Raw genomic sequence first — 15,340 nt, 5'->3', positions numbered from 1 at the left:
AGGCCGTATGTTTGACACCCCTGCATTAGGGTGTTCTCAGGTAGTTTGTTCCTCCTGCTGCCAGAAATAATGGAAGACTGTTGATGTCGAGACTTTCTTCTTATAGAAGTAACACCAAAGACTGAAGAAGGGTCTGTAGCACTTCAGCATCATTCTGTTATAGTGGCTTGTTTTTATTTCTTTAAACCAATCACAGTCATCACGTGCAGGGCTAGGTAAAGAATAAAGTCTCTGCGTTGCCTCAAAATAGTGACCAGGGAATTGTTTTGGTGAAATATTTGGATGCAATGAGGTGGAAACTGAGTATTTCACCCAAAAAACTCCCCTCAAAACTTTAATTTTTCCACTTTTATTTGCTGCTTTTGTTGTTGTTGCTTCCTGTTGTAAAGTTAATATTAAAAACAAACATTTAAACAGTGGGAGATTCACTATTTAAAGAGTATATACACCTCGGCTGCATTTGCATATTTTTCCAGTCAGTTCACTACCCTTTGCCATTAAAAAAATGTCAAAAAAATTTGCTTCGGATAATAAATTATGTACAGTTGAAAAATTTCTCGATTTCTTACCTGAGCTCGGTCGATCCTGTAGAAACGATCTGCAGTCGTACCTGAAAAACAAACACCAGGTTGGATGTCAGGGTTTCAGTGAAGCTGGAATCTTTAATGGAAAGTGGTGAGTTGGTTTGGCCTTACAGTCAAGGAAACACCACTTCATGGAGAGTTTTTGTGAAGACAGACATTCTCCTTTCACCTCGTCACAGTCCTGAAAGAACAGAAGATAAAACATGAAAACTCTAAACCTCCTCCTGCTGGACTCATTTTCCTCCTCCAGTCCACCTAAAACCAGCAAAAAGACATTTCAGAGGTGGAAATGTGGTAAACATAAGAAATCTAAATCACACAGGTAATGCCAAGAAGCTCAGTTAGACGGCATGTAAACACAAACACCTTACTCAAAGCCAAAATGTTGCTCTCAACTTCAGAGCGGACAGTGGGTGTTTCGCTAAAGTGCAATTAGCATTTTAGCATTAGCACAGCAATAATTTTAAACAACTGATCAGATATGTGGATAAAAATGCAAAATTGAGCTAAAGGTCTGAAAAAGAAGAATGATGTTTGTGTAAATAGTAAAGGACCAAAAATGGAGCCCTGTGGTACTCCAGTACAGATGGTAACTAATACTGTGGTACCAAGTTGACACCAAAATTCCTGAAAATACATCATACAGGTATTGAAAGCAGTGTAGATGCTATAAATGAGACAAACAAATGTGGCAAGAGTTGTGTAAAGAGATTTTTAGTGTTTGATCAACGATCAGGGACGAGTTATAGATGCACAAGTCAGCATGCAAACAGCGTTACAGAACATTTAAAGGAGAAAACACCTCAAACTTGGCTGATTCTTTTGGCGTTATTAAATTTGGTGTCACAAACAGTGGAAAATGAACAGTGTTGGTATCAACTAACAAATCTGTAATATTATGACATCCCTTGTACAGTGCGGCTTGGCTGTTTTCTTATGAACATTGGTGAATACATTAAGAAATAATGTAATTATGTTGCAGTCCTGTTCAGTACCTGGTCCAGATTGTCCTGTAGACGGTCTATGAGGAGGCGGCAGGTCTCCAGATCGCTGTCTCCAGGGACAGTGATGACTCCCAGCGGCATTGCTGCAGAAACAGACGATAAATCAGGTCAAAAGTGACGACAGTATCAGTTCACATACTTCAAACACTGTTTAAACAGGCCTTATTATGTAGACTACTCTTTTTGAAGCTCTGTTAGGGCCCTGTCACACTCTAGCGTATAGAGCCAGTGTCTGAGGAATGTATTGAATATTTCGAAAAATTGTTTATATGCACAACTTTTCAGCGTATGGGGTCGATTTTCGGTTAATGACCGTTAGAGTAACGTGAGTCTAGCGTACCATCAGTGTATGAGTAGCGTATGAGTAGCGTACGCATAGCGTATGTCAGCGTATGTGAGCGGATGTGATGTGATGTGTATTTGAGTTGGATGTATACTGACGTATGAGTAACGTATATCAGCGTACCTCCGACGTATGAGAAACGTATGCGGAACGTCAGCCTAACGTATGAGGAGCGTACACAGCTGGTGATGTTGGGACCAACCCTGTCCAGCAGTTCATCATTCATTTCTGGAGGCATGCATAGGAAGTTCCTGAAGGCTCTCTGATCTTCATTTCTCAATTCAACCATAAGCTGGTCATAAAGGCCAAATTGACGCCGCCTTCCAATCCAAGGTTTCACCCAGATTGCACATCTCATTCTACGCCTTCTTCTTCTGTGTCTAGCATACTCAACTGCCAACTGTAACAAATCTTGGTGATGTTGCAGCACAGCAACCTCCATCTCTGAACTGCTGGTACAAACTGATACAGATTTGGAAATGTGAGACTTTATATACCCCCCATATGCTGGAAATACGCTTGTAATACGCATGGGATACGTTGGCTGTACGCTCAGAACACGTTTGGCATAAGTTGAGTACGTTAGACTGTCGTTAGAACTACCATCATAACGTTAGCCATTTGTTAGACACACGTCAGACACACGTTCATTATACGCTCCTCTAACGGTAGGTTTCCTGACCCCCTCAATTTCAACATATGAGAAGCGTACTCGACGTATGAGTAACGTACCTTCAGCGTATCGTGTTCAGCATATGAGGAACGTATGAGGAGCGTAAAATTGATACGTCGGCATACGCTGAAAATTTTTGTGCATGTTCAAAAAATTTTTTGGCCGTCAGCGTACATCAGCGTACATCAGTGTACACCGACGTACCCCGGCGTACTAGAAATGTATTCCAGCGTACCCCAAGCGTGTTTCAGCGTACGTTAGCGTATGCCCAAAAAGTCCATACGTTCCTCAGACGCTGGCTCTACACGCTAGAGTGTGACAGGGCCTTTAATTGCACAATGTGGAGAAAGACGCTGGAAAATGGTAATATTTCAACATTTCAAGCACTTGATTTCTGATAAAACACTAAAACATGATGCCTCGACACACTTGTATTTACACTTGTTGATTTTCAGACACAACAGAAGCACACTGGAGGTGTTCTTGATTCAGCTGTAATTTAACCTCCATGAACAGAAACTCACAGGCCTCCTTCAGCTGGTCCTTGTCGTAATGCAGAGCCTCGTACGCCGCCATGCTGATCCTGTTCACTCTGATCTGCAGCTTCTCAGGAACTGGCTGCTGACTACACACAAACACACATATGTTCATTTACATACTGAGTTATTTTCTGACAAAGACTGAGTGAAGACACTGGTCTGTGTTGGAGTGAAGCAGGATGAATTCCATTGACAGGCTTCATCATGTCCACCACAGCAAGCAGCTGTCTCACTGAGAGCATCCTCAACATGACCGTCACTGACATGAGGCCTCTGTTGACGGTTGAAGACAAAGGCTACACTACAATGATCTTATTTGCTCTGTCTGTCCAAATCTTCTATTTCTGAATAAAGATACACAAATTAAAAATGTTTTTTTTAATCCAATTCATCGATCAATCGAAAAAATTATCGACTGATGAATCGATTATTAAAATAATCCTTAGTTGCAGCCCTAGTTTAACCTTAAGCTTCAGTGTACCGCCGGCGGTACACCTACTAATTTGCATAGGAATTTCAAGAATGTCCGACGGCTGCAAACGCGATTATACAAACACTATACGCCGATGGAAAGCTTAGATTCTCATGAATCCGCCGGTATAAACCACTTTCAGATGCGATTACCACAGCGGGTGAGAAAAACACATTTGTCCGACAAAAACGAATATTCATCCATCCGTTCTCTATACACGGCTTCAACGCACACAGCGCGACTCACATTTCCGGGTTTATTATTACACACAAAAAAAAGATTCCACAAAAAACGGCCATAATCCAACCTTTTACATCCAGACAACACAAGCCAGTAAACTATTTTGTCCAGAACATGTCCTGAAGTTGTATAAAATCCCCGAATCGGTCATTTTCAAGGAAATGCACCTCGCGATGCCCGTCCAATATTCCCTGTATTTTTCGTAATTTTTTTTATTTAAAAATAGAATATTAGCGATTTTTTGTACTGAAAATGGCTGGAATTGACTGAAGCTTAAAGGGTTAAAGTAACACTAGCTTCTTTCAGCTAATGGTAACCTATTTAGACTAGCATTAGCTTGTTGCTGACATAGTGATACCACACAACACGATAAAATCAGTTTAAATACATTAATTTGACTAATTTAAGATTGCTTGTCATCAGATTTGAGAATCCTGAGAATTGTGGGGTGTTAATAGCACCAACTACCAAAACTAACTTTTACCAATTGGTGGCATGGACCTTTAATGAGAGTGTTTTCAGCTGATTCAGTGGGATAAATGGAGGGCTATCACTGCTGTCAGTCCAGTGGGTCTTACTCGTTGAGATGGGGCATGGAGATCCTCCTCTTGGCCTTCTGCACCATGTTGGCCTGGTTCCTCAGGTTGATGTGGATGATGGATGGAGCCAGCTTGCAGGGCTCGCCGTCCACCTGCATGGGGATGGACTTGAAGGTGGTGAGGGTCACTTCTTTACACTGGTGGAGACGCTCGCCGTGGCCGCCCACCTGCAGCGTGGCCTGCAAACAAACAACAACGAGTCGCATCAGGTGGTAATGTTTAGCTCCGAGCTGAGGGAGGAGGGCGTTTGGATGACATTTACGATGCAGATGAGTGTTCAGAATGTCTCTGCAGGTTCAATTTAACACCTTTAAAGACATTTAATGCACACTCACACATTCATTTTATGATTAACATCTGCTTAATGATCAAGCTGTGCAAAGTATTAAAGAAAACACCAGCAATTTAATGACATTTATAATAATATGATATTTATTAAGGTCTGGTATGGTTTTATGAGGAGATTTCTGCACATTTTTTTAACTGATAAATAACGTCACAGAACTAAACCCATCACCACCCTATCTACCTATCTATCCATCTATCCATCCATCCAATTTTGTGAAGGGACAGAACAGTTTGTGGCAGGACAATACAGATGCAAACTTTTAATCTTTAAATAATATGTATGTAGTATTCACTGACTGCTCCACTGACTATAATGCATGCTATTAGAGTCAATGGGCACATGACTGTACAGTTTGGGGTCAAAAGTTTGGTTTCACTGAGAAATGTCCTTATTTTTGAAAGAAGAGCTGTTTTTTTCAAAGAAGATAACATTAAATTAATCAGAACTACATTCTAGACATTGTTAATGTGGTAAATGACTGTTCTATGTGGAAACGGCTGATTTTTAATGGAATATCTCCATAGGGGTACAGAGGAACATTTCCAGCAACCATCACTCCTGTGTTCTAATGCTACATTGTGTTAGCTAATGGTGTTGAAAGGCTCATTGATGATTAGAAAACCCTTGTGCAGTTATGTTAGCACATGAATAAAAGTGTGTTTTCATGGAAAACATGGAATTGTCTGGGTGACCCCAAACTTTTCATCGGTAGAGTATCTCACTGGGAAATAGAAACACTGTCCTAATTGATCCCAAGTCATCTCAAACACACAAGATCTGGCTAGAGGTCATAAATCATCATTAAAGTCTTTGTCATGGTGCCCATTGCTAGCTAAACCTCCTCATTGCGGTCCACTTGCCAACATGAACCTCTTGTAGTCTGAATAACCATCTCTTCTGGTCTCTACAGTATTGAACAATACTAGTACAACCAGGTACTACAGCTAATCTGCAATATATTTTCAGACGTACAAACAGGTCTTCATCGTCTTTTGGAGCCACCTTCTCCACACCAAAGCTACACCGTGTCCCGAAAGTTCATTCTCCCCAGAAAAACGAAGCTCAAAGACTGAATATGCAATATAATCAATTTATTCAATAACCAGTATTTCCCCCTTTCACTTTGATCATAGCTTTCAGTCTTTCAGGCATGGAACGTACAAGGTTCTATCATCCCCCACCAGAGCTGAGCTGTTTCATGGTGGTGGGTGGTGGACTGGTAAAGATGTTCAGGAGTCCCCACTAGTTCTCACTTACCCTTACTCTTCGCCATGGTAACGCTTCCAAAGTTTGGTTGTGAGTGGAATGCATTTAGGTCAAGCAAGAAATTAATATATTGGGACCTGACAGTTTGACCAGACAAACAACCAAACAGAACCTGACTGACCAGGTGGAACCAGTTTTGGTGGCAAACAATCAAACACGTCCAGTGGGAAGAACGTGTAGACGAGGTTCATGACCACGTATTTAACTTTGAGGAACAGCTGGAATATAGAAATGCCGGATTTTTTGGAATGCATTACAGAGCTATTTAGTTGTCAAGCATATACACTGGAATGATTTAGTATCACAAAACTGACCACCTCCCTTGGTTACTATATTAAACAGTAAAATGCTCCACCTGGAGGAAGAATGAGGTACTACAGCCAATTCACAATACCTGAAGTGTGCATAGCCTAAAAGTATGGTATCTAGCTGGGGTTCAGTAGCAGCAGATACCTAATAATACACGACTAAAAAGAATTAGGGGCAAAAGAGCTTGACAGACATCTCGTTTATGTGGTCTGATTGTGTACAGCTGCTGTAAGCTCACCAGAGAAGTCATGGTGAAGCCGATGACTTCAATGCAGCCGTCATCGTGGCGTTGAGGTTCAAAGTCTTGATGCTCGCTGGGGTGACCCCACGGCACGGTGCCGGCACAGTACCTGCAGCAGCAAGAAAAAAGCCAATGAAGAAAAACATATAGGCTGCTGATTTCTGTTTGCCGTCAGTCAATTTTTAAAATGATTCATGTGAAAATCACGTGCTTTGGAAACTCATGCTCGTTGAGAGACATTATTAGAAAAAAACACCAGCTTGAAATAAATCTAAATTCTCCTTTAAGTAAGTCTATGCAGACACAAATATTTTTTATCCCATGAAGTATTTTAAGACGTGTACTGTAGTGTAGTAGGCGAATGAATACCTGGGAATATTGAGGAAGAGCAAACACTGTAGCTTCAGCTCCTGAACTTTGGCCGTCAGGTCTGTACCATCACACTGAGGAGGCAGGAAAACACAAACAGATCAGGGCTTCAGATTCTACTGATGTTAAAGGCTCTTAAAGGTTGGCGAAATGTCGACCAAAGACTGCATTTTTAGGAGGAAATACGGATCCACCCACATCCATATATATTTAATGAGTTCATTTGCAAAAACAGATAACTCCGTTTTGATAAATATTCAGAAAACTTTTTTGTTTATTGTTTACTTGAGATAATATCAATCAAACTGAAGTTGAGTGGATTTGACTCAGTAGAAAAATACATGACAAAATAGAGAAAAAATAAATTATTAGTGTTTTATTATTATTATCTCAAGTAAACAAAAAAATTTGTTTTCTGAAAATGGAGTTACCTGTTTTTGCAAATGAACTCTACATATAGTCACTTATTGGAACTTTCTGGGGTCACCCTTGTTTAAAAAAATGGCAATTTTTTTCCATTTTTAAGGACCAATGACTACAAACTAGTTTTCTGCTTAAGGTCTTCAATCATTTGTATCTGATGGGAACTATTTTGTCTAGGTCAATACTACATTTCACATCAGTGGGAGCTATATTTCTGGAGATACTGAACCCTTGAAACGGCTTCCTAGGGTGAAAACATAAAAAAATCCTCTTCTGACAACACATGAAACATTCAAAATTCAGCCACAAATATTTCACAAAACTCTTTCTTTTGGATCCCAAACAACAAAAAAGCAAACCCTGAATAAAATCTTCAACAGTAGAACAAAATCACACAGACAGATCTTTCTATGTTCACGCAAAACTGCTCAAAATGACACCATTTATCAACCAGGAACTGTAAAATCAGAAACAATCATTGGACATCCAATCGTCAGATGGTCCATGAACGCATCATGTGAGACTCGTGGTTCTATCAAGAAAATTAACCAAATCTAAGCTGAAAATTGTGACATTTTAAGATAAAATAATTCAGATAAAATAAATGCAAACAGAGAAGCAAGTTGTCGGAAGATACATTCAGCATGGGGAAACATCTTTGTAGAGTGAAAAACAGCATTTGTAGAGCCTGTAAATGTGTAAACAGTTAAATATCTTTATAATGTGAAGCCTCTATTTTTTTTCTTCCCCATTCGGTGCAAAGTTTCCTGTATATTTTCCGTTTTTGTCTGGACTCACCACCACTTTGATGTGCTTGGCGAGGTCTTTGGAGCTCCCTGATAGGAAGTCTGAGAAGGCTGTCTGAAACACACACGTGTAAAAACATCACTCACATGTTCTTATTAACACAGATCAACAGAACATGGCTGATCGGGACACTCACCCCTGCATAGAACATCTTATTCCTGAAGCGGCTGTTGAACTTCTCTGGGTTCGCTTCTGAAAACACCAACGCGACAGTCAGACGCTGCATCAAAGCCATTTAATAACAGAATAATAACCTCCCTGCCCACATTTCCATCCATCATGTGGCTTCTCTGCTTCATTATATGAGATTTTAATCTGATTAGATGCATGTTTATTGATCCCCTAAAGGCTGATCGGGTCACAGAGCAGCAGAGGGAGGAAGAAAGATAAGAACAGAACGAATGCAGCAGCAGCTTTTTAGAGAACATGACCGATAATTACAGCAGTGAGGATCATGTGTTTGACAAAGTGATCAACTTATTTTGCACCTCTTTGACCCCATGTTTTGTCTCATTTTATGCCTCTTTGTCTCCAAGTTTCGTCTCATTTTGCACCTATTTTCCCCGTTTTGTCTCATTGTACACTTCTTTGTTTCGATGTTTCATCTCATTTTGCACCTTTTCCCCCCATGTTTTGTCTCATTTTGCACCTTTTTGTAGTTTTTTGTTCTCATTTTGTGACCCATTCTGTGCTTCATTTTGCGTCTCTTTGTCAGCATTTTGCATCGTTTTGTGTTGCAGTTGTCACTCTCCATCTTGTTTTTTGTCTTGTTTTGTGTGTCTTTGTAAACATTTTGCAACTTATTTAGTGTCTTCTTTTGCTTCATTTTGTAGTCATTTTTTGTGTCCATCTCATTTTGTGTTTTTCATGTGTTCATGGTTATTCTACAGCTACACAAAAAGTCGCAGAATATCAACAAAGAAACAAAATTACATGAAAATCGAGCTGCAGGATGAAGTCAAACAGACAAGCAGGATACAAAACTAGATGTAATGTATTGTACTTATCTGTTTGACTTCATCTTTCAGCTCAATTTGCATGTAATTTTCTGTTTTTTTGTTGATATTCTGCGACTCGTTTAGTGTCTCATTTTGCATCACTTAATTGTTGTTTTTGTTTTGCACCCGTCTTATCATTTTGTCTCATTTTGTGTCTTGTTTTTCATTTTCTTTCTGGTCATTTTTGGCAAAAATCTTCGTCTCGCTTTGCATCTCTGTCAGGAATTTGGATCTCGTTTTGTGTCTCATTTTTCTGGCCTTTATGGTAATTTTGTGGCTGATTCTGTATGTTGTTTTGTTCACATAAAAACTGTGTTGCTGTGGAGTTACTGACCTCTGGATTCGTGGAAGCCCAGTGTGACGTGAGCGTCGAAGCCCAGACTGAAGTAGTTGTTGAAGACGTCGATAGGAAGCTGAGAGACAGCAGCAGAAGAAACGTATTTACGGTGTTAGAAGCTTCGTCTAGCTTGGTTTCTGTTATTCCAGCAGATGTTAAACTCACCTTGTCTGTCTGGTGTTCGTCCCTCTCCTCGGCTCGGGCCTCTGGATTTGCCTCCACGTTCAGGTTCCATCGGTCCAGCTGGACGATGTTTCCGTCCTCCACATGCGAGAGGATCTTTGTGATGGGTTCATCGGTGTAGCCCTGACAGAGGATGACAGAGTGAGTCTAAAACTAAGCGGCCATTTAAACTCTTGTCAAACTCCAGTTACTCTACAGTTAAACTCTGGTCAAGGTCAAGTCAAACTGAAGTTATTTTTAATTTAAATTCCAGTCAAACTCCAGTTATATTCCACCTAAACTCTGGTCAAACTTAATTTAAGCTCAAGTTAAACTTTATTTAAGCTGAAGTTAAATTCCAGTGAAAGTCTAGTAACATTCCAGTGACACTAGAGTGTCACCTTAGTCAAACTCCAGTCAAACTCAACTGAAACTCAAGTTAAACTTTAGTAAAGCTCCAGTTAAACTCCAGTGAAATTCCAGTGAATCTCCAGTAACACTCCAGTGACGCTCAGTTCAATTTCAGCTAAGCTCCAGTCAAACTCTATTCAAGCTCAAGTCAAAGTAAAGTCAAACTTAAGTTAAGCTAAATTTAAAATCAACTCAAACTCCAGTTAACTCCAGCTACATTTCACTTAAACTCCAAACTTCAGATTCTGTCAAACTCAATTTAAGCTCAAGTTAAACTCCAATCAAACTATTGTTAAATTCCTGTTAAACTCCTGTTAAACTCCAAACTCCAGTCAATCTTCAATCAAATTCAAGTCAAACTCCAGTTAAACTCTAATCAAATTCTAATAAAACTCTGCTAAATCTCAAGAAAAACTCCAGTTAAACTCCAGTCAAGCTCCAGCTGAACTCACCCCTCCCCAGTTGAGGGTCCTGGCCAGGTCATTTCCGGTCCCCAGAGGAAGGATACCGACGGGAGGCTGAGGACGGAGCTTCAACTGGTCCAGAACCGACAGGATCCAGCCCACCTGAACAAACAGACTTTTTTTTCATTTCTTTAGTCACCGAGATTACTGAGAAACTACAACCAATAGCCAACATTGCTGCTACTGGAGGTGCAGAGATGCTCAGCTATTGTGTTCAGTTTACAGTCAAATAAAACAGAGAAAAACATAATATGGGAGTAACTAGAAACACTAAAGATTTGTTGATTAAAAAGGTCATGAAATGTGATTAACTTTCTCGATTGCTAATTAAACATTTATTTAATTAGTGTTGGAGAGTAAAAGTGCACACGCTTCACAAACTGCACAGAAAATTTAAGAAATAGAAAAAGCAAAGGACTACAAAGTTTAGAAACAAATAAAAGACATTAGCTACAGGAAGACTGTTGGTGAGATTATGTAGGCTCACCGTCCCGTCTCCTCCACAGGCCAGGATCCTCAGGTTGGGCACTTTGGCATATAACTCCAACCTGCAGAAAACACAAAGCAGAAACTGAGATAAACCCTGAGCCAGCAGGAAAAACAGTAAGATGTGTGGATGAAAGTCACGTTTGGGGTTCCTCAAGGCTCTGGTCTTGGACCCATTTATGTCTCCAAGCTTACGTGAATTTAAATTAAGAAAAAAGTTAAATATCTTATCACAGTTGTGGAAATGATGCAGATTTTTAACAAAATTCAGTTAACGTTAGTAAAACCAAATATAATCGTTTTTGCATCAGAAGAATCATTAAAATTTAATGCTGAGCTTCAGTCGTTAATGTTAAAAACAGATCCTCTCCTGATCTGCTTTGAGACACATTTACAGGACTGAGTTTTCTCCATGATGTCCATATTTATTTCTGGATCATTACTTGGGCTGCAGATGGAGGATGGGGAACTCAGGGATTATTGTGTCTGATCTTACCCCTCTTTTGGACCTCCCTTTGTCAGGTCAAACACCTGCCGAGGGTTCAGGTACCACATGAAGGACTGGATGATCTTTGCTCCCTGGAAGGAAGTAGAAAACAGAGATTGAAACTGTTTTAAGTGAACAACACAGACAGAAGCATCTGGTGTCTTTTTTCCTACTTTCACTATGTAGATTGTCTCGATCAGACACTAAAACTACAATCCTGCTCTGAAAACCAGGAATCACAGGTCTTTCTATTACAACTAAGTCTCAACCTTTTAGAATTTGGTTAAGGTTTTAGATGCAGAAGTTGGTGCTTGTTTGTTGTCATATTTCCTACATTTTTCCCAGATGTTCAGTCCATCTGTACCATCTTTCTGCAGCCATTGCTTCCATCTGATTTTTCATCTTTTTACAGTCTCTGCACCAATAAAACACAAGGATTTTATGGCTCGTCTTTTTTATTCTGCTGACCTTGTGAAGCACTTTGTAAGCTGGAGCTTGAAAAATGTTCTTTAAATAACAATATTATTATTACTTTACTTTCTTTGGCTTAATAAACAATACCTTGGCAGTTAATGGCTTAAATCAAAGAAGGCACTTACAGACCAGTAAACGTAGCATAAAGCATTTTATCGAATGAACATTTGTTTTTAAAAATAAAGAATACGGCCTTAAAAGTGCACTCTATAAAAACACAGACGAAGGTTTGAAGGATTTCATTCTATTTCCTTGAGGAATTGTCATTGGGGTAATCATTACTTATTTTGCAGATTTTTTCCCCCAAAATATTTTTATTGTCCTTCTCCGGGTTTCTTTTGTGAGAACGCATTTAGTATTTTCTTATTCGGTTACATTTTAAATGAGGCTTCTATACCTTAGTATGTTCAAAGTTTAAATATAGGTCGAATAAACTAATGAATGCACCGATAAACAGTTAATTACCACAGATGTTTACGGGTGCTAAAAGTGCTATAAGTTGCTAATCATTTTGTTGTAAACACTAGCGTGCATATATTCATGTTACATTTCAGTTAAATTCCAGTTAAACTTTAGTCAAACTCTAATTTCTTGTAAACTTCAATTACACTCCAGCTAAAACTCCAGATAAACTCCAGTTCAACTCCAACTAAACTCCAATTAAGCTCTAATAAAAAAAAATGCTAAGACTCCAGAAAAACTTTGCATAAACTCCAGTTAAATTCCAGTTTAACTCTGCTAGAACTCCAGATAAACTCCAGTTAAACTCCAGTTAAGCTCCAGTCAAACTCAAGTTTAACTCCAATTAAACTCTAAAAAATTTTGCTAGAACTCCAGAAAAACTCCAGTGTAACGCCAGATAAAATCTAGTTAAACTACATTTAAACTCCAGTTTAGCTCCAGATAAACTCCAGTTAAGCTCCAGTTATCATAACTAATTATTTTGTTGTAAAGACTAGTGTGCACATATCAGGGGGCAGAAAGAGCATTATCTGTGTATATGTATTAAACCATACATATAACTGAATATTAATTGCAAATAAACACATATTTTCAATGGAGTTTGAATCCAGAAAGAGGCAGTAGTACTTTAATCAGAGTGTAACCTGAAGGAACAAAGTCTGTAATTCAATAACAAAATAAATGGAGGTGAGTTACATCAGTTTGTCTTCTCCTTCAGATGCATTTTTAACACTATTACGAGAAATTCTGTTAGGAAATGAACTTTAAGCTCTGAATATTGGTGTATAAAGCAGGATTTTAAAGCAGAGCGTTAAACTACCTGGTTGCCGCCACTCTTTGGGTTCACAAACACCAGCAGAGGCTTCATGAGTTGAGAGGGAACCGGCTTCACCAGGAAGGGCTTCCAGCGGCCATCCTGAACCTGAGACAGAAATCCTGTTAATATCAGATTTGGAACTGCTGATTAAATTCACAAAGTGACACAACATTGAGGCTCCACCAGCTGCTAAGATGCAACAACATTTAAAACCAGTGTTTTATTTTCTCCTTCTCACCTCTGCTCCCTTCTTGCTCGACTTGTTGCACTTCAGAGACGTCCTTTTCTTCTTTTTACTGGACTTTAGAGACGTCTGTAGGGAAATAAGGAATAAGGAATAAGGAATATAAATTCTCTGATTTGAGCTTCTTAAGTTAGAATATTTGCTGTTTTTCTGTCTTTATACAAAACAACATTAGTGATCTTGGGCTTTTGGAAGCACTAATTGATCTTTTTCACCATTTGTACGACATTTTATGAACCAAACAGCAGATGTTGTGAAGTGGAAACTTCTTGAATGAATCCAGAGAGACTCCGTTCACAACTCTGCTCATTTCATTGATCATTAAACGTTGCAGCTACAGAGGAACACTATAACATACCTTTTAATTATGGTGATGATGCTAATAATGATAATGATGATATCCATAGTGATAAAGATGTTAACAATGATAATGATGAAGTTCATAATGTTAATAATGATAATAATGTTGATGATGATGATGATGATAATGATGTTAATACTGATAATGATGATAATAATGACAATGATGATGTTAATGTTAATGATGTTAATGTTGCCGATGATGATGATGATGATAATGATGATGATGATATTGGTGATGATAATAATGTTAATGATAATGATAATATTGATGATAGTGATGTTAAAAATAATAATGATGATCATGATGTTCATAATGTTAATAATGATAATGATGATAATAATGATAATGGTGAAGATGATGATGATGATGCTAATAATGATAATGATGATATTCATAATGATAAAGATGTTAATAATTATAATGATGAAGTTCATAATGTTGATGATGATGATGATGATGATGATGATGATGATGATAATGATGGTGATGATGCTGCTGTGTGTTTGTACCTGCGGCCGTCGGACCCTGATGATCCAGGTGGGAGGGATGATGACGGCAGCGTGAGCTCCGAGAGAGCAGCACTCCTCGATCTGCTGCAGCATGAAGCACGTCACCTTGTTGTGGTACTGAAACGCAAGACAGGAAGTGACATCGCTGTGACAAGGAAACCACAGGAAGCCACCTTTTCTCTGAGCAACGGTTTAAAACGTGAACTCACCGCCTGTTTGCACCACGAGCAGCTGATGGCGACGATCTCTTTGCTGTGAAATGAAAACTTCTGCTGGAAGCCCTGTGGATCAGAGACAGAGAAAGTTATATGTTATGATGCGGTACAGCTTGTTTCTCCTGTTTTTTTTTTTTATTCCACATTTTTATTTTGCAGATTTATGTTCCAGTAAGCCAAAAATATACATAATGCGAGGACAGACAGTAAAAAAAGTCTCACCTTGCCACACTGTCGACACTTCCCGGTCTGACGCCTCCTGTGGACCCAGTGGTGTCGAACAACGTTGGGCTGGAAAACAACACGTGTGTAAGACAGATTGTAAATCACGGCTGCTGAATTCATTCTGATCATCCTGTGGATTAAATCAGGCACTGACCTCTCGAATGGCTCGAGATCCTGGTTCCCTGAATGACGGTTTGCACCTGAAATTAATCTGAACACAAAGAAGAGACGCCGTGAGGAAAAACAGGAGGGAAAAACCTGAAAATAAAGCCGCTGATGCACAGTTTACCTTTTCTAGCTGCTCCATGCACATCGTGTGCACCGATATCTTGCATCCGGCACATTTTTTCCTTGCAACGGACTTTTGCTGCAGAACACAGCAAGAGGTTTACTGCACAAAAACACCTGCTACTATAAAAACTATTCACTCTCTTGGAAGTTCCCTCCAATTCCACCAAGACACCTAT

General features: G+C 39.2%; 1 protein-coding gene across 4 annotated transcripts in view; it reads right to left on the bottom strand.

Annotated features, from left to right (window-relative positions):
• dgkzb (diacylglycerol kinase, zeta b) overlaps positions 1 to 15,340 on the bottom strand; it is a 71,893-nt gene that overhangs the window by 15,126 nt on the left and 41,427 nt on the right. For 2 of the 4 annotated variants that reach the window (XM_051952181.1, XM_051952179.1), the window contains 21 exons: positions 15,163 to 15,240; positions 15,028 to 15,084; positions 14,871 to 14,939; positions 14,643 to 14,714; positions 14,434 to 14,550; positions 13,555 to 13,629; positions 13,320 to 13,421; positions 11,573 to 11,655; positions 11,078 to 11,138; positions 10,579 to 10,692; positions 9,719 to 9,859; positions 9,551 to 9,629; positions 8,355 to 8,410; positions 8,210 to 8,272; positions 6,989 to 7,062; positions 6,617 to 6,728; positions 4,434 to 4,633; positions 3,129 to 3,229; positions 1,580 to 1,671; positions 696 to 765; positions 570 to 610 (listed from right to left, as the gene is read on the bottom strand). In XM_051952181.1, coding sequence (XP_051808141.1) covers positions 570 to 610; positions 696 to 765; positions 1,580 to 1,671; positions 3,129 to 3,229; positions 4,434 to 4,633; positions 6,617 to 6,728; positions 6,989 to 7,062; positions 8,210 to 8,272; positions 8,355 to 8,410; positions 9,551 to 9,629; positions 9,719 to 9,859; positions 10,579 to 10,692; positions 11,078 to 11,138; positions 11,573 to 11,655; positions 13,320 to 13,421; positions 13,555 to 13,629; positions 14,434 to 14,550; positions 14,643 to 14,714; positions 14,871 to 14,939; positions 15,028 to 15,084; positions 15,163 to 15,240 — 1,857 coding nt within the window. Of the gene's footprint in view, positions 1 to 569; positions 611 to 695; positions 766 to 1,579; positions 1,672 to 3,128; positions 3,230 to 4,433; positions 4,634 to 6,616; positions 6,729 to 6,988; positions 7,063 to 8,209; positions 8,273 to 8,354; positions 8,411 to 9,550; positions 9,630 to 9,718; positions 9,860 to 10,578; positions 10,693 to 11,077; positions 11,139 to 11,572; positions 11,656 to 13,319; positions 13,422 to 13,554; positions 13,630 to 14,433; positions 14,551 to 14,642; positions 14,715 to 14,870; positions 14,940 to 15,027; positions 15,241 to 15,340 lie in introns of all 4 variants that reach the window. The other 2 variants (XM_051952180.1, XM_051952178.1) reach the window with 1 other exon arrangement.

The sequence above is a fragment of the Acanthochromis polyacanthus genome, chromosome 8 (assembly GCF_021347895.1).
Source record: "Acanthochromis polyacanthus isolate Apoly-LR-REF ecotype Palm Island chromosome 8, KAUST_Apoly_ChrSc, whole genome shotgun sequence".
Classification (NCBI taxonomy): Eukaryota; Metazoa; Chordata; class Actinopteri; family Pomacentridae; genus Acanthochromis; species Acanthochromis polyacanthus.
The sequence above is the reverse complement of the archived record's forward strand: the minus strand, read 5'-3'. Positions and strand labels throughout refer to the sequence as shown.